The 24,190-nt window shown below is 51.0% G+C and overlaps 1 protein-coding gene across 1 annotated transcript in view; it reads left to right on the plus strand.

Moving 5' to 3' along the window:
• Nucleotides 1-21,811, plus strand: part of LOC8025115 (endoribonuclease Dcr-1) — a 34,220-nt gene extending 12,409 nt beyond the window's left edge. Inside the window, exons 7-20 of the mRNA XM_042288715.1 lie at nt 187-338; nt 2,666-2,816; nt 3,196-3,271; nt 5,679-5,827; nt 7,151-7,330; nt 8,595-8,811; nt 9,589-9,728; nt 10,251-10,375; nt 11,170-11,430; nt 12,869-13,169; nt 13,824-15,830; nt 18,174-18,339; nt 19,824-19,899; nt 20,686-21,811. Coding sequence (XP_042144649.1) covers nt 187-338; nt 2,666-2,816; nt 3,196-3,271; nt 5,679-5,827; nt 7,151-7,330; nt 8,595-8,811; nt 9,589-9,728; nt 10,251-10,375; nt 11,170-11,430; nt 12,869-13,169; nt 13,824-15,830; nt 18,174-18,339; nt 19,824-19,899; nt 20,686-20,854 — 4,170 coding nt within the window. The 3' untranslated portion in view covers nt 20,855-21,811. The remainder of the gene's footprint in view (nt 1-186; nt 339-2,665; nt 2,817-3,195; nt 3,272-5,678; nt 5,828-7,150; nt 7,331-8,594; nt 8,812-9,588; nt 9,729-10,250; nt 10,376-11,169; nt 11,431-12,868; nt 13,170-13,823; nt 15,831-18,173; nt 18,340-19,823; nt 19,900-20,685) is intronic.
• The last annotated feature ends 2,379 nt before the right edge of the window (nt 21,812-24,190 follow it).

A 24,190-nucleotide genomic window follows, 5' to 3' on the forward strand; every position in this document is an offset into this window, starting at 1 on the left:
TTGCTGTTGTCTTTTTGTTATAGCTCTAGTTTTGCCAAGAAGATGGGTGACCAGACTTTTTCAAGTCAACAACTGTTAAAATTTTGTCTGCTGACTAGCATCTGTATGCATATAGGTGCCAATCATCTGGTTCACTAAGCTCGTCCGAAACAGCGTGTGTTTACATCTTCCACTGTGTGTGCACAGATCCTGTTAGAACGCAGTCATGTGGAAGACACCACCCTGGACGAGGAAGTGGATCCGACTTTTGCAGACAGCCTCAAGCCGCCCTACAAGCCACTGGAAGCCGAGGACGCCCCGAAGGTCTCTATGTCCACGGCCATCGCGCTGGTCAACAGGTGAAGCAAGTTACGGAAAAGTTCAATTGATGCAACCCTCTCAACCTCATACAATTATACGGTTTCTTCAAGAACGTGGCAGGTTTCCTCCGTCTTCAATTGTGTTGTGTTCCCCTTTAACCCATTCACGGTCAGGTTTTTTTCTATACAAAATATACTTCCCAGTGGTCATGTTTTGTTTCTGAAGGGGTAGTACAAAAAAAAAACACAGTGCGAAGTTTTTTTTATTATTATTTAACAGGAGTGTGTCCAGGGCTTGTAAACTGTTCAGTTTGAGAAGTGTCGAATGGAAACATTAAGGGGGAAATATTATTGCCTGCCTTGTATTTGGTTTCACCTTGGCGCATCCGCTTCTGCGACATTCTGGTGTTCTTCAGTTTGGAACTGGAGGTACTCCACAGAGCTTCTGCATTGGGCGACATCCTCTAAATTTAATTTTGGGAAGCTGGAAAAGTCTGATTCAAAAGAGCCGGTGCTTCAATTGCCACAATCGTCAGAACAGTTGACACGCGAAGCGACAATCACGTGCTCAGAGCATCTAGTTTTAAAACTGTAAATACCCCAGCAAAGTGAAACACTGCACGAAGATAACGAAAAGCGGCCCTTCTCGGGATGGGCATGGTTTGGCGTTTAGGAGGGAAATATCAAATGTGCGTCGCCACCGTACACGTACGGCAACGACCGTCAAAGAGCTAATAAATGAATAGTTAATTTTTTAATTTGCTACTTGTCAAATAAACGTGTCGTTTTGCAGCACGAACGCAGGTTACAAATTCAATGGCTTAAGGGATAAATGTAGACTGGTGCAAAAACCAAGCCCAAAGTCATTTATTTTGAGGCCTCAATGCTTGTTGTTTGTAACTACATTGTTACGTTCTTGAAGCAGGCTCCGATTTCGTAGCCGTGCGTCTTTTAATGCGTTGGCATTAGAACACTCGTTTCGACGAAAACCCGGCAGTGTCTTTTCGTTTGTCAGAGCCGGGGAGAGAGGGACAAGGAAGAAGAGGGGGTGACGCGTGCGACGCTCCCATTGGTCCGAAGAGCTGACATCAGCATGCATCAACATCTCTCTTTCTCTCCGGCGCTGACAAACTGACAGACACCGCCGGGTTTTTGTCGAAATGAGCCCTTTCGTTTTTAGCAAAGTCACGCACACAGCTGGACAATCCGCACACATGATCCAGAGAGGAGAAGGCGCCTCGCAACACCCCCTAGATAACAAAGCTGTTGTGCTGAATGAGGTGGCGTCATCAGAGAAGGCCAACACTGGACACAGATTGGAAACGAGTGCTGCGTCAGCGCTCGGCTTCGAGTCAACTTTGAGCCGAATGTTGACGCAATCGTCGTGTCCAATCCATGCCCAGCGTTGGCCCTCTCCGATGATGCCATCTCATTCAGCACGACGGCTTTGTTATCTAGAAGGCGTTGCGCCGCGTCGCGGTGGAATGCAAGCGTGCTCAGCTGCCGCTCTACCATCTCAAATTGTTCTTCGCTTCGGGTTTCCGTAGTAACGGTGCGTGGGCTGTGATATGTGTGTATGTAGTTAAAACGATGGATGCTCACTTAATGGGTGGTAGGGATGTGGTTCTTTCCAGGAGTGATATGGATGATTGTATCCAAGGACGTTGACATCCTCTGACAGGCAGAGTACAGATAAGGAGGCAAAAAAAATTACAGGAAGTTCCATTGGTGGATTGTTAGGGAATGCTTTATCATGACCCTTGGAAACAATACACACGTCCCTCTTTGGAAAACGCTGAAGGTGACCTCGTAACGAGGCCAAAAAGATGTAGTAAAAAAATAGAGGAAGCAAAAGAGAAAGCCAAGACAGAAAAGTTGAGGGGCCAGTGGTAGCGTTTCCCAAGAGGAGACGTGTGGCGTTTCCAAGGGCCATGCTAATGCATTCCCTAAGAATCCACCAGTGGATCTTCTTGTATTTTTTTCTTGAGAATATTTGCAGAGATTACTGTTTTGCAGAATTTATTCAATCTAGACGTATGTCCGAAACCCAAGCAGGCTTCTCTTTACGTCAAGTGCAGAGATTTTAATGTTTGCAGTTCTCGATAGAAACAGATTACCGCATGCAGTTTGTATCGCAAAGACATTTCCGACAAACAGCCGAGCTCTTGTTCGTGCATGATAGAACAGAGTGAGACGGTATTGAGCAGGGTTCTTTTTTTTTTTTTCAACAAAATGCATCAGTCTATGAATTGGTTAATAAAAAGCTTGCCATTTAATTGTATTTTGACCCCTAATGAGCTATTGCGGGGCACGCTTTTTTGACGACGAAATCATTTCCACTTTCGCTTGTGTCCGTGCCGTTACAGGTACTGTGCCAAGCTTCCCAGCGACACCTTCACGAGACTCACCCCCACGAGCAGCATGACCGAGGTGAACGTCGAGGGCGACCGCGACACCACGCTGTACCGCTGCTCTCTACACCTGCCCATCAATTCCCCCCTCAAGCGCTGCATCGTGGTGAGTGTGCAAGAGCTGTCGGGAGGTGCGTTGCCACGCGCGTGGCAGAGTCGGGAATGCACGTGGCTACCACGCGGAGGAACGGGGTTCGAACCCCTTTGGCCCAGTCCTCTCTTTTGTTGCCCACACTCTTCCAGGAGGTTCCGGCTTTTTCTCGGTTGTCATTGTGTGTTCTGGTTCGGAACGTTACCGAACGTTATGCGTGCATAAAAGTGGCAGTTATGCGCTGCGTCAGGGCGGTCGCCACTTCGCCGGCCGATGTAAAGATGCGTGGTACCCTTCTCTCTAAAATTCTAAGCTTTTATTTTCAGTTCTAAATTCGTTTTTTTTTTAGGAAGAGCTACCGTCGGTCTTACTCCACCTACCGCGTAATTTGCAGGGCGACCCCATGCCCGGAAAACTGCTCGCCAAGCAGGCGGTGGCACTCAAGACGTGCGAAGAGCTCCACAAGATGGGTGAGTTGCGCCCGAAACTAGCCGGTGGTCCAGATCGCCCAGTTCGTCTCTCGTGGTCGCGCACCCCAGCTTTGACCGGCGCATGCTCGTTCTCTTCCCCTTGCCTCCTGCGCACTCTCCCACCGCATGTGCGAGCACACTCGCTCGCTACCTGCTAAGCCGCATTCGCGCTGCTCGTATGTCGTACATAAAACGCAATGTTTGCTGCAGACGCAACGACAGAATTACATGCGGACAGAGTTTTTTGAAGTGCGTCTGCCTCATACATGTGTACGCTTCGAACATGTCTGTGGACAGTTTCTGTACGATCAACGTGAAAGGTCCGTCGTACAAGGAAGGCCTCGAGCACCATTTGCAGACTGTACGATGCATTAGCAGTGCGGATTTAGAAAAGAAAGTCATAGCGCTGGTTTCAGCGCGTGTTGCAATATGAAAACGAGCGCTGCGTCGGGGTTCAGCTTGTGGTTTCGTCGGTGAGGACACGAGTCCGGTCGAGCGCCGACGCGGCACTCGCGCCACAGTCTTCTGTCGCAGGAGCATGTGGCGGGAGGTGGTTAGCATCCTATCGTACGACACATTTCACGTCAATAGAAATGGCAGTTTCTTTGACATTCCCAAAGGCGTTTTAAAGGAATGCCGAACCGAAGACTTTGCAAAATAAGGTCGCAGAAGCGTTGAACAGGATGCTACTAACTCCAAAACGTCACTCGGACTTCGACATCTCAGATGGATGGCTGTATTTTGGGAAAAGAGGGGCGTGATCGAGCGAGGAATGTGACATCACGATTCTCTTGGAACAGTTGATAATGAGGGGAGGCGACCTCGCTTCTCCACTCCTCGCTTCAGTTCATCCGCTCGGGGCGACGAAGCGAAGAGGAGAGAGAATGAGAATCTTGATGTCGCACGTTTCTTTGGCCATGCTCAGTCGCGGGCTTCTTTTCCGAAAATACGGCCATCCGTTAGAGATATCGCTGCGCAAGTGATGTTTTGGGGTTTTGCAGCGTCCTGCCTATTGCTCCAGCCCTGTTTTGTAAGCTCCAAATTTTACGCATATGTTTTTGCTAACGCCCGCCCGAAACCACAGCCATTAGCTTGCATTACGCCAAACAGATTGTCCGTGAAGTGGCACTTGAACTGCTGCTCGGCCGTTGCATAATGGCAACTGGCTTCCCGTTGCTCTCGTTCCGCGACCCCTCCCTCCTCGCGTGGCTGCACCCGGCGTTGTCGCTCCTGCTCCACTTTGGTGGTACGTAAAGCCCACGAGCGAGGGTGTTCGTAGTGCGCATAGTTCGCTTTGCCTCCACCAAGAGCACACCATGGGAAGTCCGCGCTCCAATAGCAGTTGCCTTTTGCATGTTCCGTCGAGGCCATGTCTGGGGCACGATTGCGGAAGTGCGGCCCTACGAAAGCTATGCATTCAGAACTTCGTGATCGTGGCGCGTCAAGCTTCTGTCTCCGGAAACATTGCAACCGGCATTGTTTGTGCGCGTGTTGTTCGACGGTACCGGTTCGGTGCCTGGAACAGGTCCCCGACCGGTGTTTTTATTGTGTCCTAATATGTGGTTCCTCGGCTTCTGCCCGACGACGTAGTACTAGCGTTGCGCCATCGCTGGCCACGATCCTGGCAGCGTCGCAGCGGCAATGGTGGAAGTGGCAGGTGCCCATTCTGTGGCAGGTGCCCATTCTGCGGCAGGTCGCCCTCCAGCTCGACAGATCACGGAAGCTTTGGAAGCCCCAAGTTTGGACATTGTGAAGACAGCAACATTCACTTTCACTGTCGGGCTGCGTTTCAAATTTTACCCAAATGGATCCGAGCAGTACTTTGGCGGGTCGGGTCACGTAACAACACGGATGGAAAAACGCTGGACGCGAGTAGGTTTTAAAACGCCGAGGTTTAAAACCCTTACCCTGGAGTAGGATAGAGTAAATTTTGGAACACGGTCTTCCTCTTTGCCTGGGCTTTTAGCACCAACCACCAGGATCACAACTCCCGACAACGCGACCCGCCGGCATCGGCGGCATTATTTGTCACCACTTCGGGATCACTTCTGACTTTCACACCGGCTGAAAACTTGTTTTGGCGGGTCGGGTCACGTAACAACACGGATGGAAAAACGCTGGACGCGAGTAGGTTTTAAAACGCCGAGGTTTAAAACCCTTACCCTGGAGTAGGATAGAGTAAATTTTGGAACACGGTCTTCCTCTTTGCCTGGGCTTTTAGCACCAACCACCAGGATCACAACTCCCGACAACGCGACCCGCCGGCATCGGCGGCATTATTTGTCACCACTTCGGGATCACTTCTGACTTTCACACCGGCTGAAAACTTGTTTTGGGCACCATAGTAGCAGACCCGGAAAGGTCGAAGAGCCGTCCTCGCGCGTGACGTGGCGTCGTCTTTTGACAGGCGAGCTGGACGACAACCTGGTGCCTCAGGGCAAGGAGGCGATGCGGCTGGCGCTGGACCAAAGCGCCGGACGCTTCCCCGAGGAGGAGCTCCAGCCGGGGGCTCCCAGGCCGGGCACCACCAAGCGCCGCCAGTACTACGACAAGAAGGTGGGCTTTGGCTAGGGCCCACCTAGAAGACGAGGCCCGCACACGTCGTCGTCGTTAGTGCATTCGTGACCCGCCCCGAGCGAGAGGTTCAGGTGCCAGCACGCGGTAGCGCTCGACGAGAGACGCTAGAGTGCGGCAGCGTCAAGACGGACGCGTCTAGGCGTTGCCGCGGGTTAGTGCAGCGCTCGTCGTGAGACACTGCGAGATGCGCCGGCAGCGATGCTGTTGCAAAGTAGGTGGAGCTGCGTGGAACCACTAGGGGGGACGTTTGAGGTGGAAAGCGCAGGCCTCGTCTTCTCGGTAATATGGCTCGGCTCGGCTTTGTGTCGACCCCGTCTCTACTTCAGTTCGACTTGACTCAAGCCAGGGCCTTTCTGGCCCTTAATGACTTTGAAATCTTTACATAGTATTCTTTTGTTTGCGAGTGAAATTTGTCAAAACTTGGTGCGAGTGAGCGAGTGCAAAACTAGGTGCGAGTATGCCGCCGTACACTTTCTGCACCGACGCTAGTCGGTGCAGAAAGTGTAGGGCTGCATACTTCCGATCGTATCTCAATACACCTACCGGAAGTACACCGCGCTACAATTTGCTGCACGGGTGTAGGAGGTGCAGGTAAGTCGAATGAAGCTATTCTCTGTCCTGTGCGTATATCGTACAGCGAGTTATACGATTGTATTTTTGGAACATGCCAATACCTCCTGCTGTTTTGCTCCCTGGTTTTGATATCTTCAAATAACTTCCCAATTTAGTTTAAGGTTCATCAAACACCGACTCACACTGAAAGGCTAGCTGGAAGAAGAAAGAAAGGAAGTATGAACATATCTGTTAGAATTTGCCGTACTTGAAAAGCAACCTCGTGGTACATTTCGCTAAGCGACTAAGCTTTTTCAGGGCCTTGAAGCGGTTAGGTCCCTCACTTCGATGCTTTGAGAGAAGCCTTTTTTTAAATATCTTCCCGTACCAGCTTCAGCTACTTCTGTGAACTAACCTGGGGACCACAGGAGCTTGCATGCATGTAGCGTTGCAAGCGAGGACAAGGTTTCTGGTTTGTCTCTAACCCAGAGGCGTCCCGACTTTTTGCCCCTGTGTCCTGCATCAGTGTCTGATGATGTGAGATGAAAGATTGATTGATTGAGTGGTTGGTTGACTGATTGGTTCATCCAGGTGTTTGATTGAGTGATTGGTTGATTTATGGTTTGTTTAGGTGATTGATTGAGCGATTAGTTGATTGATTGGTTCATACAGGTGTTTGATTGATTGAGCAATTGGTTGATTGATCCGGGTATTTGATTGGTTGATTGAGCGATTGGTTGACCGATTCAGGTGTCCGAGGTGCTGAAAGGCCAGCAGGTGGGTGCGGCCGGCCAGTGCCACCTGTACGCCTTCTCCATGAAGCTGACATGCCCGATCCCGGAGGAGCAGAACACGAGGGGCCGCAAGATCCACGACCCCGCAGACACCCTCCGCGGTTTCGGACTCCTCACCTCCACCCGCATCCCCCCGGTGAGAGTGCACAGAAATACCGGCGTCGTCTGCGGCCTTTTTTTTTGCCCTTTACTTTTTGTGAGTGTAGACTCTGCTTGGCCGATTGTTAATGAAGAAAACTGTGCAAATTGCTTGGGCTTTCTCTGACTCCTCTGTTCAAATGTTGCGACATGATTGTGTCGATTTATTAGACCGCTCACCGAACTTGCTCGTGTACTGAACAGTCGGGGGGCGCCAGGGGAATTGTGGGTTATCTGGTAGCTTTCCTGATGAGGAATTGCTCCTCAATTTTTTTTTTCCGTGTGCCAGAATTTTGGAAGGAAGTTAAGGAAAGCTGGGGAGTCGCAAGGCATCTATACTCATGGCATTTTTACCTCAAGAACCATGATGAAAAAGACAGACTCTTTGCAGAGTGTTACTAGTTTCCCCTTTATGTGGTGTGCTAGGATCATTATCTTAAGATGAGTTATTTGTTGATATTCGTAACGAGCGTGTGTATGCTTCTAGCAGAAAGAATAAAACAGGAAGAGCGCAAGGCACGGATGGGCACACTCTTTCATGTGGCCATTCTTTCTGCTAAAAAAATTATTTGTTATCCTATTTCAATGTTTGTTTCAAATGCAGAAAGCATAGCTTTTCGAGCGCAGCTCTTAGGCGGCCGTTTTCGGGTTGAGCAGCGTCGCCGTTAGCGTAACCACGCTAAATTTAGCGGGAAAATTGACGTCACGTGACCTCAACACCAGTTTGGTTCCCCGCTAAATTTAGTGGGGAAAATGACGTCACATGGCTTGGTGTCACGTCACGTATGAACAAATTCAGTTTCTCCGCTAGATTTAGCGGGAAAATTGCTGTCACTTGTGGAGGAGGAGGAGGGGAAGGTACGCAGGGGGAGGGGGAGGGGAGAAAAGTAGCAAGAAAGGAGGAGAGGAGGAGAAGGAGGGGCATACCCTTCCCTCCGCACCCTCCCCTCCTCTTCCTCGAGAGCTGTGCTCTAATTTTGCGTTACAGAGATTTGTAAACGTCTTTAATTTTTTTCTCCGACAACCTTAGCTTGTAGGGACTATTCATACAGTGTGTGAAGTATACTCGAAGTATACGCATTGGGTGTCGGGTTGCGGTGTAATATGACATCAGATCACGTGACGTCACTGTGCGACGTGACATCACTCGACATTGTTTTGCCCAGATTTGCGTATGTCACGCTAATGCATTCTGCATACGAGACCTTCGAGCGGCCGATCAGATCACCTTAATTGCCTCCTCTCCCCACCCGCACGTGCAGATCTGCAGCTTCCCGGTGTTCACGCGGTCGGGGGAGGTGACGGTGCGACTGGAGCACGTGAGCTCCTCCCTGGGGCCCCTGAGCTCCCAGCAGGTGGGGGACCTGCGGAACTTCCACCGCTACACCTTCACCAACGTGCTTCGCCTCGAGAAGTACCCGATGACCTTCGACCCCCAGGGAAACGCCTGCTCCTTCCTCGTTGTGCCCATCAACCACGGTGGGTCCAGGTCCTCCGTCCACGCTCCAGTGTTGCCGACGCTACTGTTGGCAGTATCATTCTGATGGCCCGCTTTAAGCCCAATCAAGGCAGTGCCGGCCCCACGCCGGTAACGTTGGTCGACGGTGCCGTAGGCAATGTCGGCTAAATGTAGGAAACATTCGCCCCAAGTTTACAGCTCCGGCCTCATGTCGGCAACGGTGGGAAACCGTTATAGGCAATGTCGGCACATTACCCCGATGTAAGCCCAATGTTGGCACCCTATACACCGTGTCGACAATGTCGGCCCTTCGTCGGCGAAGTTGGTCTGACCTTGCTGCTGTTCTGGTTGATACGGCCAAAAATTTAAAGGGAAGGCTGTCCATAGGTCAATTCATGGTGTATTCTTGCGTTTGCCTGGGCACAGTGATTGCTACAGATGTGAACCGTTGGAGGGCCGTGATATGATTTGTTTTTGCTTCAATTGGCCAAGTAGGAAATCCAAGAGTCCGCTCGCTAATTAGCGCATCACTGCGTTGCATGGTGCAAACAACACTGGTTTGCCCGTACCCTCAATGCCGTTCTATTAAGTGACTTTTCTAAAATTTTGGTGCTAGGACACATGCGTTGGGGCCTTTTCGGCGCCATGTTTCCGACTTCGTAGCTTGCTGAGTAGGAAAAACGGCTCAGTTACGTTAAAGGAACGTATACGGAAGATTGCTCTTGAGCAGTCCCATCTTTCATTCGTCGTTCTTCCCTGCGAAGCAATGTGTGGCCGCCCGTCTCTTCCTTCCCCAGCGTCCGGCAGCACCGCCTGCGGCATTGACTGGCCTTTCGTCCAACGCATCTGCGAGGAACAGAGCTTTGCACCCCGCAGAATTCCCGAAGAGGAGCGCGAGCTGTTCGTCTTCAAGGAGGAAGACTACCTCGACACCGTGGTAAGTGCCGTCGCGTACAGTTGTCTAGTGCACAGATCAACTTTATTAACCCACCCAGTCACGGAACTGCCCATAAACGCCGCTTCCACAAGCAGTAACCCCCCCTCTCCCCCCAAGGTCCGTCTCTTGTTGAACGCTCCACAGTTTCTTGGGGGGACGGCTGCTACGTTGACCACAGTTTTTCAGGTTTGGAAGCACAGAGTCTAGATGGTGCCTGACCGTGGTGTTTCCGAAGAGTACAGCTTTGAAAGGCAACCTCTAGATGGCGCTTCAAACGACGGGCGGGGGCCTGAAGGAGAGAAGGGACGTACCTTGTCGTGGGAGTTCCATAATGAGTTGATCTAATAACGACGGCGCGGATCAAATGTTCCGCCATTTGTTGAATCGCACGGAATTGCTTGAATTTTCTCTTGGCAAACTGTTCTTTAACTAAACAGTTAGGGTTGTTGGGAACCGTGTATATTACTGGGAGATGTTTCTTGGATTTAAGATTAGCAATGCACGGTTTGGTGGCCATCCCAGGTGATGCCATGGTACCGGAACTTGGACAAGCCGCAGTTCTTCTACGTGGCAGAGATCTGCCACGACCTGAATCCAAAGAGCGACTTCCCGGACGCGGGCTTCGAGACCTTTGACGCCTACTACAGGTGGAGTGTTTTTTTTGTGTGTTTTTTTCCGGAAATTTACGAGTTAGGCATTTGATGGGTTAAGGACACTGTCTAAAGGTGGGAACTTAATGCAACCCTCGCGGGTGCTGATTATAGGAGTGAAGTTCACTCTTTGTGGACCGTGGTGAAAAATTAGAGAAGCGTCGAATTAAGGCTAGGAACACCGTCGGGTTGGAGTTCAGTGTGCAAGGGCGGTTATGCGCTGCGCAACCTTTGCGCATGCGTGGTTGCGCGCCTCGCGGCCTTGAAAATGGAGATGTGAATGAGGACGGTTCTTCCAACTTTTGTCATGCTGAGAGCAAGCCTTTGACGCACTTGCTTCGTGGCAAGGCAGCACCATTCAGACACATCTCCCTTGCACCGTACCGTAGATGTAAGAGGCAATCTTTTCCCAAGGCTCGAGCCACCCTTTGATCGACCTAATTAGATATGAACATCTATAGAATATTGGTGCGTCAAACTTGCTCTAGCTTCGAACCTTTTATGCGTGCGATGTGCATTTGTTTTTGTGATGAATTTTCTGCAGTTGTATTTTTGAAGCGAAAATATAATAGGGACGATGCCACTGTCAAAGAAGGGCTCTTTTAATTCGAGCGATACTACTAATCCGGTTTAATTTCCAGACTCTCTTTCTGCAATGGTTGGAGAATCGAAATAATCGGGGAAAACCTGAAAAAAATCGGGAAATTTGAAAGAAGTAACTTGGTAGCAAAGACGAAAAGTTCATTCCGGTAGCCCAAAACGCGTTTTCACCGAAGCGTACCCGATTCCAGGGAGAAGTACGACATCCGGGTGGTGGACGGGCGCCAGCCGCTGCTGGACGTGGACCACACGTCGGCGCGGCTGAACCTGCTGACGCCGCGCTACGTGAACCGCAAGGGGGTGACGCTGCCCACGAGCAGCGAGCAGACCAAGCGGGCCAAGCGGGAGAGCCTGCAGCAGAAGCAGATCCTGGTGCCCGAGCTATGCCTGGTCCACCCGTTCCCGGCCTCTCTCTGGCGCAAGGCCGTCTGCCTGCCCTGCGTCCTCTACAGGTGCATAGAGCATTCCGCGCTGCTTTGAAACCCGGCTTATGCATTGGATAGGCGAGCTGCTAGTAGGGGATGAAAGCCAGTTCGAAAGCGCCTCGCTACCTGCAACGATGCAATGCATGCGCATTTGCGAACGATCTGCGCTGGAGGTGTTTGCTGTTAGATGGCTACCGCACTCCCCGGTTTGAGTTGCTCCCTCTCTGAAATTTAGGCTCTCTATCTACAGGTATTGCTGCGTGCCTCCCTCCGCGGGGACCTTCTGTCTCCCTCTCGGCGCTCGTGCTTTTTGAGTCTTGATTTCTGCGATTCTAATCCTCTTCTTTTTGAAAAGAGGCGTACTAGGCCTCGTTCATTTTTAATAGAATTCACATATTTTTTTCAAATTTCAAATACATGCAAATTATCTTAAATATTTGAAATTTCAAATGTGATTTGCACACAAGAGACGTTTGAATTACATTTTTGTATAGGAACTGAATACCAAATATTCTAAATTTTATTTGCAAACAGATTGCCCCGAAATTTTTAAATTGCGGATACAGTCTGAATGTTGTTAATGTTTGAAATTTAAAACATAAACTGTAGACTCAACTTTTGCGAAGACATAATTTTCGGGAATTTTGTGACTCGAATAATATTGCGAAAAATAGATCCCGCGAATATGTTTCCGTGTGTTAACAAATACATAGAATTGCCATCCTGATTTGCAAATTTTGTTCCCAGAAAATATTATTGAAAACCATACTTGGCGAATATTGTGCCGAATTTGCGAACCGAATTCGTGAAATATCGTGCCCACGGAAATGAAGTTATTTACAGTACCCTAAATACTTTGGATTTCGAATACAAACTGAATGTGTTCTTGCATTTTCGATTCTTATTCAATTCAAACAATCGTGCGAAGCGACACAATGCAAATCGAGCACCCCGAATTTTCAAAATTTGGGTTGTGCTCCGAATACTCTTAATGTTTGAAATTTCGAATATAAACTAATTCTCTAAATACAGTCTAAGCTCATTACAACAGACCTGGTTACAACAGACATTTGGATATACAGTAAAACCTCGTTATAACAAAATGGGATATAACAAACTAATGGATATAACAAAGCAATCATAATTCCCCTTGCTTGCTAATAGTATGGAGAAATGGACATTGGCTATAACAAACTAATGGTTATAACGAAATAACTACGACCGCTCCTTCAACTTTGTTATAACGAGGTTTTACTGTAACATACAGATTTGTGAAGTTCAGTTGGTTTTCCTCTACATACCATTGACTCTATTTCATATCTGCATACAACATACTCTTTTTACAACGGACCGAAATCTTGGTTAAAATAAAAGTCTGTGATAACGAGCTTGACTGTACCTAGAATTTGGAATACGAACCGTTTACATTCTCGCTCATTCGATTCCCATTGGACCGTGCGGCCAGGATGAACTCCCTTCTGCTGGCGGAGCAGCTGCGGCTTACGGTGGCGCGGGAGGTGCACGTGGGCACGCCCGAGCTGCCCGGGGACTTCGAGTGGCCCACGCTGGACTTCGGCTGGACCCTGGCGGACGTGCTGCGGAAGGCCCAGGAGGCCGCCAAAGCTGAGGAGGAGCGCGCGGCTGACCTGCTGGAGCGCACCGGCATCCAGCCCGTGCGCATCTCTCCCGCCGACGTCTGGCGCGCGGGCCCCGAGGAACCCGCCTACCCGCAGGACCTGGTCATCGACACCTTCGACCCGAGCAAGGTGAGGGCGGGTCGGTGCCGCCCGGAAAACGAGGCTCGCGCACGGCGTTGGCGTGTCTCCGACTCCCTCCAAGTGGCAGACGCGCCGAGGCTCGACGAGAGAGGCGTCCGCCGCCGCGTGCCAGCGTTGCGCTCGTTACGAGATACCGTGCAACACGCCGGCGGCGACGCTGGCGTGGCGGGGCTGCGTGGACCCTCTTTTTAGCACTGATGTTTGAGGGGAAAAGGTGTTAAGCTTTGGACGTATGCCCAACTGCCGCGCGTCAGACGGCCCAATTTTCACTTTAGCTAGGAGTAACACGACGGACAAAAGGTGTTAAGCTTTGAAAGTTGCCATGCAACCACGGGGCTGCCAACCGCTTTTATGAAGCTGCTGGCTTCCCTTTTGTTTCGGCAGTATGGGGCTTGCTGGCGGAGGAAAATGAACGGCTTTTGTTTTACTGGGTAGCTCTTCACGAGAAAATGTCTCGTAAGTTTTGCTCGAAAAAATTAAAACGTTTACACTTCTTTGTAAGGCGAAATTAGAGTGTAGCTTTTGATGTGTTTGTTTTGTGATATGCCATGGAAACGAGGTCGCATTTAGAGGTCACGCTGACGGCGACACCGCTATATCCTGGAAGCGTCTTGACCTTCCCTTTCGTTTTCTCTCCCCCAGGTCGAGATCCCCGACGACGACCAACTGGCGGACCAGCTGGCAGACCAGGAAGTGAGCGCCATCACCCTGGGCGGGCCGAAGGGCCCCAACTTCGACTGGAAGCCGATCCCCAAGCTCCCCGGGGAGCCCACGCCCGTGCCCCGCATCCGCTACGGGTCGCCGAGCAACTTCGAGGCCGAGGGCTGGGACTCCGAGTGGGACACAGACATGGAGGACAGCTCCTTCGTAACCCTCGACATGCCGGGCCTGGGCTACATCTCGGCGCCGGGCGTCTTCAACATGCAGGGTCTCTCGCTCGACCTGGCGTCGTGCCGGGACGACGACGTATGGGACAGCTTCGACGAAGACGAGGAGGACGAGGTGGACATCGCGTTTGCGCGGGCGGAGTGGAAGGAGTCGCTCGAGGAGGGGGAAGAGGAGGTGGGAAAGAGGGCGGAGGAACAGGTCGACTGGCTTTCGCGCTGCAGCCGCGACCAGGGGGGGCGGGAGAGGGCGGGGGTGCTTGCAGAGCCCGCGGAGGAGGAGCGGGAGGTGGACCCCCGCGTGGAGGAGAGGGTTGCAGAGATTAGGCAGAAGTGCGCGACAAGTCTGGAGGTGTGGAGAAGCGGCGACGCCACGGAAGAGAACTCCGGGGAGCAGAAGAAGTTGTGCGACTCGTTTGAACGGATTTCCGAAGCGCTGCGCAGGATCGCGGAGTACGAGGAAGACGGGCCCGGCAGGACAGAAGAGGCGGCAACCGCAATGGGCCGCGACGCCGGCAGCACCGTCGAGACACCGGACGGGAGCGTCCTGGCTTTCGGCGAACTCCTCCCGGACCGGGACGCAGCGAGGACGGCCGCGGAGGACGAAGGCTGTTCCGCGGTGGTGCGGTTCGACGAGCGGCCCGACCTGTCGAGCCACAGCGGGCCGAGCCCCAGCATCCTGCTCCAGGCGCTGACCATGTCCAACGCCAATGACGGCATCAATTTAGAGCGCCTGGAGACGGTGGGGGACTCATTCCTCAAGTACGCCGTGACGGCTCACCTGTACTGCACCCACCCGAGTGTGCACGAGGGCAAGCTGTCCCACCTACGCAGCCGCCAGATCAGCAACCTCAACTTATATCGGCTGGGGCGGGCCCGCCGCCTCGGCGGGCTCATGGTTGCGACCAAGTTCGAACCGAGCGACAACTGGCTACCGCCGGGCTACGTAGTTCCGCCGGGGTTAGAGCGGGCGCTGATCGAATCTGGGCTCCCCGCAGGCCACTGGAACATCGGCGCACTCGCGGGTCTGACCCAGATGGACGAGGAGGAGATTCGGCAGACGCTTGCGGAGCGCCGCAAGAAGGTGCGGAACCTGGAGGAGGTGCTCGCGGAGGAGAGCGGCCTGGACGCGGCCCCGTACGTCCCGTACAACCTGCTGACACAGCACAGCATCCCGGACAAGAGCATTGCGGACTGCGTGGAGGCACTCATCGGGGCCTACCTCGTGTCGTGCGGTCCCCGCGCTACGCTGCTCTTCATGTCGTGGCTCGGACTGGAGGTGCTACCGAGGGACCGGACGGCGGAGGCGCTCCGGGACGTGAGCGCGCCGCTGTACCGCACCCTGGAGTCGCCGCTGGTGTCGCCCGACGACGGATCGGCACTGGCGCAGCTGCTCTCCGGCTACGACGCCTTCGAGGCGCGCATCGGGTACCGCTTCCGGGACCGGGCCTACCTGCTGCAGGCGTTCACGCACGCGTCATACCACTACAACCGGCTGACGGACTGTTACCAGCGCCTGGAGTTCCTCGGGGACGCTGTGCTGGACTACCTCATCACGCGCCACCTCTACGACGATCCCCAGCGCCACTCACCGGGCACTCTGACGGACCTGCGCTCGGCGTTGGTCAACAACACCTTTTTTGCGTCGCTGGCCGTCAAGTATGACTTCCATCGGTACTTCAAGAATGTGTCGCCGGGCCTGTTCGCGGTCATCCAGCGGTTCGTCGAGACCAAGTGCCACAGCGACGGCTTCCGGTACCACGAGGTGAGAAAGGTCGTCTTCTTTAAAAAAAAGTGGCTGCATGTTTGGTCATTTTGTTAAACACGCTTAAACGTGGTAGCTTTATAAGGCCATTGTTGTTACCGTGGTGATTACGCAAAATCATCGCACTGAAATACATTGTGGCAGTCGTTGGCGACACTGCAGTGGCTGTCGTGGTTGTTGCCGCTGTTTTCGCTGTTCTTGACAGTGTTGCAATTTTATTCTGATTTGGATGTCATCCGGAACAGTTTATGTACCAAGAAGCAAGCTACAAAATCTATGGAACATAATCCGGGAACTGCTCACGCAAAGACGCAATCGATGGTGATTGTTTTTGCTCCTGATCGTCAGGATCCTGATCTTGAGGCGGGCGCTTGCGTTTTGGTGGCAGTGTGAAGGCTAGAGACTAACTGGCACTCACTGAGGGAGAAGCTGCATTTCGTGAAAAAACAGCTTACGTCACACCATTGTCTCTTTGTGACGCTCAGTGCGCTTCCCTTCAACACCACCCTAATACAAAGCCTTTTCATTGAATTTTCTGGGTCACCAAGAGAGGGGAAGCGCGCCTTCTTGTTGTTTCCACTTCTCACTCCTCGTTCTGCGTGCTGTTTCTACACCACCTGTTTCTGCTCCTCTCTTTCATGCCCTTTCCACCCCTCCACTCCGCTCGCTTTCTCATACCACCTGCTTCTGCTCCTCTGTTCCTGTGTGCTGGATCCATAGCTCAGTTAGCAGCGTACTCCGTTTTCGGGGACCGGTGTTCTCATCCCCGACACCGGTTGCCATTTTTTAGAGTGCAGCTCTTAAGGGCCCGTTTCCGGCTTGAGCGGCGTCTGCATCGCCGTCGGCGTAACCGCGATGTCACATGACCCCCACAGGTCACGTGACCCCCCAGGTCACGTGACCCCCTGAGGTCACGTGACCCCCTGAAGTCACGTGACCCCCTCAGGTCACGTGACCCCCTCAGGTCACGTGACCCCCTCAGGTCACGTGACCCCCCTCAGGTCACGTGACCCCCTCAGGTCACGTGTCCCCCCTCAAGTCACGTGTCCCCCCTCATGTCGCTTGACCCGCCTCAGATCACATAACCCCCTGATGCCACGTGACCCCCTCAGGCCACGTGACCCCCTCAGGCCACGTGACCCCACTGAGGCCACGTGACCCCACTGAGGCCACGTGACCTCACTGAGGCCATGTGACCCCCCTGAGGTCACGTGACCCCCCTGAAGTCACGCGACCCCCCTGAAGTCACGTGACCCCCCTGAAGTCACGCGACCCCCAAGGTCACGTGACCCCCCTGACGTCACGCGAGCCCCCTTAGGTCACGTGACCTCAAGGAGTCACCTATCCCTCAGTACGCTTCCATCTTCCTCCTCAAGAGCTGCGCTCTAACCGGCGTTACAGGGAATTGTAAACGGCTTCCATTTTTCTCAAGATTGTTTGGCGGTTATGGACTGGCCGACCTACACATATGTTGCTTACCTGGTTCCTGAGGTTGGTTGGCCCTATAAAGCTATCGCTTTAAAATGGGTGGCGATTTTAATCTTCGAAGTATTGTATGCATGAAATGCAGTATTTAGGAGCAATCGCTTCAAGTGTTTGCAAGGCGTTAAACAGTCATTCTGGAAGTGAAGAGCCTACTATATTTTTATCAGTTTTGGGTAAACCAAATTGGATTTTTAGGAGAATAATTGCCTAAAATTGACTAAATGTTTTGATTAGTGAAAAAAAAAACATGTTTCCAGTCATAAACTTGCCAAGAGTTTGGGCCCTCCTAAAAATTGACTGATTTCGGGCTTTTTGATGACACTCAGCAAGTGCCCGACTGGAGCCATAGGTTTATTTTCACTAATTAATAAGTTAGGTCATCCATTTTAGGTATCTTGCTAATTTCTCAGCCACCCTAGTTTTAGGAATTTTTGTAAACTGTTGTCGAAAAGCTTGTCTCGCCGAAACTTCGAAACCCTACATTTGATAACCGACGACTCGTTTGTATCGTGCGGGTTCGTTATGAACGGATGTGAGTGTGGACATCTATTTTGGATGCAGCAGCTCGGTAGACGATTTCCGAAGCCCCGTCGAGCAACCTTGGTTGCCTCCATCCCTTGGGCGCGGAATGTGCAATTAGATCCGAGTCCTTGCTGAATGCCGACCGAGCACTCGCTTTCGATAAGAGTTATGCGGAGTTTGAACGCGGACGCAGCCCTCGTGTCCAGTGCGTCCTGGGAGTATAGAACGGCAGACTCGGACGATTGGCATAGCAGCCACCAGTTGCCATGCACTTCTGGAAAGGATCTACGGTGGCAGAGGTTTGTTTCACTCGTGCGGGTGTGCTTGCCGCCTCAGAAGTACTACCTGGAGGAAGAGGAGTGCGAGGAGGCCGAGGAGGTGGAGGTTCCGAAGGCGCTGGGCGACATCTTTGAGTCTGTGGCCGGCGCCATCTTCCTGGACAGCAACATGTCCCTGGACACGGTCTGGAGGGTCTACTATGCCATGATGAAGCCCGAAATAGGTAGGCCCTCCCCATCACTTCCGCTCGTCCGCTTCACCGTCCAATTAATGTCGTCCACTCCAATACCACCTAAAAGACAAGGCTTACAGCCCCCCCCCCCTCCCCAACGTCAGCATTGCCGCCAGCACATCTTGCGGAGTCTCATAACGAGTGCAACGCTAGCACGCGGCGACGCCAAGACGCATGCGTCTGTTGCTTTGAGGCGACTCTGGTCGAGCATCAGTGTGTTGGCCGCTTGGGGCGGGGAAGGATCCATTAACGATGGTGTAATGCCTCGTCTTCTGGCTGAAATGCGCTTGGGTCGGCGCGAAAACGTATTGCAAAATCATCACTTCTTTGATACGGTATACTACCTAGGAAATTGACTACTCTAGACCCTCTCTATAGAAAATACTGGTGTAAATAGAACCTCTGTAGTAAACATTGAGATAGCGAAGATACATATGTACTGTAAAGCAAGGTTGAAGTATGTTTGCGGTAATGATACATGTAATAAAATGCTTAGATGGGCCAGTTGGTACATCGTGGGAAAATAAGCGCCGAAAAAACACGGATTCTTTGTCCGTGTTTTTTCGGCGCTTATATTCCCCCAATGATACATGTTTTTGACTTGCTGACAAATGAAGGGTGTGATTTCAGTTCTTACTGTTTTTTTTATGCTTTTAGTACATATATGATGTAGTTTTTCTTCAAATATGTGATCAGTTACCTCAGATAAGAAATAGTGAAGACGTATCTTTTTCCAATTTAAGGAAAAATATGTCTCTTAGCTTACATTTTTAAAAATATTTTGACCAATACAAAACATTTATGCGGATATAGTTTGTGTCAGCACAATGTGTCGTCTCGTCTATTTCTGCCGTGAAAGGAGGGCTGAACCGAGACCGAAGTGTGCCGGTATTTTTTCCACATCAGAAACTAAATCAATGATCTGAGAATTGTGAAAGAATGCATTGGAATGTAAGTTACTTAACTTTGTCAATTTGTTAATACTGTAGCTGTAATTTTAATATTTAGAGCTCATGTGACTGCACCTGAAACCAAACTTTTTAAGGGTACCTCTTTGGTCTCCGTGGCATGCTGGGGACAGTGTCTTTGAATAATGAATAAAAGCCTCTAGAACGATGCCTATACGATAAATATTGGCATTAAATCTTGCGGCAGTGACCATCACCCCTTGGGCATCAGGGTAAACCGCTACCTATTTTCATTCTTAGTTACATTTGTTTGAAACGTGCAGGTAATGTGCTACGTGGTGTGCCCTCTTTCTTTGGAAAGTAAATGCTCTATGCCCTTTGGAAATGGAGTGTACAAACGTATGGGCATCTTTTCGTGTTTAGAGCCGAGCAAGATGAGCATGTTTACCCAGCTCGGTGCACGTGGCCACGCCGAAAGTGACGTCTAAAAGAGATTCCTAAAGTGATTGCGGACAATGGCAGACTGTGTTTTTGCTCGCTTATGTTTTCTCCTTGTGTCTGTTGCAGAGTACTTCAGCACCCACGTGCCCAAGTCTCCCATCAGAGAACTCCTGGAGCTTGAACCTCAGACGGCCAAGTTTGAGTAAGCACACCGTTTGAGTCTCATTGGCCGATACAGAAGCGTGTCTTAGGTGCTACGTTATTGGGTGGATGACACCTTGTCGGGCTTTTAGGTTGTGGGTTGAAGTGATAGAGTTGCTAACTGACACAGAATTACTTTCGGGAGTAAATTGGTGATAGTTGTCTTACCTCTTTCGTACAGGCACTATCCGACTAGATTGCTTTTTGTGAAGGCACGATTGAAACACTAGACTTGTTGTTTCTTTGTCGCGGCGCCCATTACGGGCTTATTGTGTGAAAATAAATGTGCTTTCTTTGATTCCGTTCACCCCGCTTTCAAAGCTCTTTATTGGCCGCCATCTTGGCATTCGCCGATTTAACCGGACGAGCACCCATGTTTAGAATAACCTAGTCTTCAGTGAAAGTAGGTTGGGCGCTTCCCCTGTATTTTACGGTAGTAAAGTAATGAGAAATGTGCCAGTTACTTTTCATCCTCTTAAATCTGTAGCTAAGGTCATAGTGACCTACTGATTCAGATTCTTTCAGAGCGATTTCAATCGAATACCTTTTTGTGCGATTTCAATCGAATACCATTCTGTGGTCACTGAGAGCTTAAGGAGCTTTTGTTTCTCGCTCGCTGATTGATTGTTCGGCATTTCTATCGGCTCCCCTTGAATGCAGAACGACAGTGAGACGGGCTCGCCGCACTCTGCGTGTCCGTTTCTTGAGCCGTCGGTTTCCATAGAGAGTTCGGGATTTCACGAGCGACGAGAGATGGTGACATCCGCGTGTCGCGTTTCCATCGCAGGAGGGCCGAGATGACGTTGAACGGCAAGGTGCGCATCCGCGTCGAGGTGTTCGGCAAGGGCCGCTTCGTCGGCGTGGGCCGCAACAAGCGCATCGCCAAGTGCACCGCCGCCAAGAGAGCCCTGCGTGCGCTCAAGCGCATGAGACAGGACGGACAGTCCCTGCTCTAGGTGCCGCAGCGGCTGGAGGAGCTCCGGAAGCCTCTCGTGGCTGGGCAGTCCGGTCGACGGAGGACATCCGCAGAGCGGCGATCCCCCTTGGTGCGCTGCCTGGGCCGAATCTTCGACTGGTGCGGTTACCGCCTCCTAAAAAGTGGTCCCTCGACGACGTCGTAAAAGTGTCGCGCTGTCGCTGGCTGCTGCATTTATTCGGTTACCCGCCTTACCCTTCCTGAAGTTACCAACAATCTATTCAAAAGTAGAATATAACGTACCCGCGATAAACCACTCGGAATTCGACTTGGAAACAAAGAATGTGGCAACAAAACGAAAACGGTACCAACCAGTTTATCTGGGCAACCCTGAGGCAGGAGTGATGGGGAACTCTTAGGTTCTTTGATCTACCTATTTTGTCGTTTTGCTTGCGTCGGGATTTTTTTCACATCTTGGCAACCTCCCGATTCATCGCTGCTTCTGTGTGGAGGAGCTTTCGGTGCCGACGTCTTTGCAGCATTGCCGAGTGGTCCGTGCTGAGCGGCATTCGAGGCCGTTCAGCTAGTTCTTCAGCCTGCTCAGCGGAATTGGGCATATATTGAAATGGTTTATGTCGAGTTTTTACGCGCGTGGGTGACTGCGGGTGGATTTTAAGGATTTTACTTTTTTTGAGACACCACGATTGTGCTTAAGATTGTCTAATCGTGCGTTACTTGAGATACATATTGACGATTTCCTTGGCATGTTTGTAGGCGTTGCTGATGACGACGCCCTCCGAATGAAGCATTTATTATGTAAATATGCGGCGAATGAAGGGTCACATTGAATGCAATTAGGAATTACTAGAAGACTGCATAGTTCTTTTTCAAATGGCGATTTGTAAATACGTCACTCACGACGAAGTTTGAATGTTTTGCATGCTTATGGTGCCGAAATCCTTCGTGAACTGCTGATATAAAGTATTTTTTAATGTGACTTATCGTGTACGGTTTCTTTACTGATACAGGTAGAAAAATTTTTAAAGCTCGTTGGTGCTATTAATAGATTTTTTTTTTTTTTACAGCTCAATGATTGGGCTGTATGACCACAAACTGTTGACAAGATGCGACTTAGAAAGCTTTATCAACACCCCCCACCCCAAAAAAAAAAATCTGTCAAGCAACAAACAAAGCAACGAACAACAGTTTGATTCTTCAAACATGTCTTTTGTGTGACATCGAAATGGTACCATGAATTCTGGACTATGCTTGGCATGCTCATGCTTTGCGTCTTGACAGCCTCAAAATATTTATATGGCGATCTTCCAGAGCCTTCCACACTCGTGAGCTCCTCTCTCTGCTCACAGGTGGTGGAGCTCCTCCACGCCTACCCTCTGGTCACATGACCTCCCCGTTAACCAATCAGCGTCGAGCACCTCGCTCCTCCTCTCCCATCTGTCAGCCACTCGGCGTCAAGCCTCGTGGCCACGCTTTTATCTGGGCTTCATGTAATGCCAAACACCTAGCCAAAGGACGTTCAGGGATACGGAAACGAAATGACGTGGCCCCGAGCTCTCGCCCCTCGCTTTAAAATCCACCAGCGAGAAGCACAATGCATACTGCGTTCGTGGCGTCAAGGGCTCCTGCACGGCCAAGGGTACTGCAGCTGCGAACGCTGCCGCTTGGTGGCGTTGACGCGTGTCTCGCCTAGTAATATCCGGGGACTGTATGCCCAACGGCCTATGCGTCGCTTGCCTCGCGTCGTTCGCCTATAGGCCAACGCGCAGTTTACAAACGAGCCCCCACGAAGTGCGGGCCAACGCACAGTTTCCGCACGAGGTGTGGGCACTGCGCGTGCGCAGGAACCGGATTCACGTGAAATGGAGCGTCTGCGCATGCTCCCTGCCAGTAGCAGTGCCACCGCGGCGGCGTGACGTCAGTGCCGGTGCGAAGCTTCGCAGACCACCACCAGGCGCAATCTGAGACCTGGTTTCTGGGCTGCCAGCACAATGTAGGCCACATCTAAACAAAGAAACAAGTGCCAAAATTCGGCTTACGTACCCCTTCAAAACTGTGTCGTCGTGCTGCTGGCAGTTGTGTGAACCTGATCGGTGGAGACGAAGTTCCTATTCCGTTCAAGTCTGCAAACATTTTGTTGTGTCTGCTTGCTGATGTTTGTCGGTTTACTGTAGTTAAGCACTGGTTCTGTGGCAATGCGCAAATGTATGAGTGCAGGTGCTCGCACACCCTGAGTGCAGATCAAAGCTGTGCACATGCACCCCTCTCTGGAAAGGCCAGAGAATGTTATCCCCAAGTAGAAAATTATGCTGCAAGCCTTTGGGGTTGGATGAAAAGTATTGTAATTTATGTGTAAAACTAAAGTAGTGTATCATGAACCAAGGAGTTTGCTGTAAAGTGAGTCTGAAAGCTCGGCATCCCCATGTCGGTAGCAATCGGGTCATGGCAGTAGCGTAGTCAGTGGAAAAGCTTGTGAAGCTTTAGCCCCCCCCCCCCCGAAATCCAGCTGACCCTAAAATAAACAGATGCATTTGGACCTGCCCTCCCCCTCTCCACACCCCAATGGACATTGAGCCACCTCAGCACCCCCACCCCCTTTCTCCCAAAAAAGGTTGACTTACTATGCTGGCTCATCGAACGACATTTCATAGACAACTCAGAATAGATTTTTCTGTAATAAGCTACATCAGACTGTCGACACAAAGTGGCATGTAGGGGTGGATCAGATGAGTTAACATTTTTACAAAAATAAGCGTAAACGGGGGAGGTGGGGGTTTGCACACACTTCAGTGACACATGTGCAACAATCCCTACAGTGCGCAACTGCCGATCGTCATGATTCAAATGTGCGACTTCCTCAGCATTAGATTTGGTGTTCGGAAGCTCATGTGAAACATATAAAATAGCGCAACAAAAAACAAGGACAAAAAGTATACAGGACAGGCGCTGTCCTGTATAGCGCCTCTCCTGTATACTTCTTGTCCTTGTTTTTGTTGCGCTATTTTATATGTTTTACTAAGATGAACCAAATAGCCCAACAACGTACCTTACTAAGCTCATGTGATATTGCTTTCCTTTGTCACGGACTGTTTAAACATTTACGGAGGATGGAAAAGCGTTTTCTGTGATTTCAGATAAACCTTCAGATAACCGACAACCATGTGTCGTTACTCTAAAGCGGAGCTTATTTAGTGGCACTAGCCACGGCTGGTGGAACACGTCGAGGACGTTGAGGGAAGAATGAAAAAAATTGTGGTGGCTTAGCTCGGCTATGCCTGGATATACGTAGCGTGAGCTTATGCGCACAAAATGAGAGGCGCTATCAAGCAGCTCAGGTGCAGCGTCAGACTTGGCTACT

This window comes from Ixodes scapularis, unplaced genomic scaffold (genome assembly GCF_016920785.2).
Source record: "Ixodes scapularis isolate PalLabHiFi unplaced genomic scaffold, ASM1692078v2 PGA_scaffold10__122_contigs__length_95168666, whole genome shotgun sequence".
NCBI lineage: Eukaryota > Metazoa > Arthropoda > Arachnida > Ixodida > Ixodidae > Ixodes > Ixodes scapularis.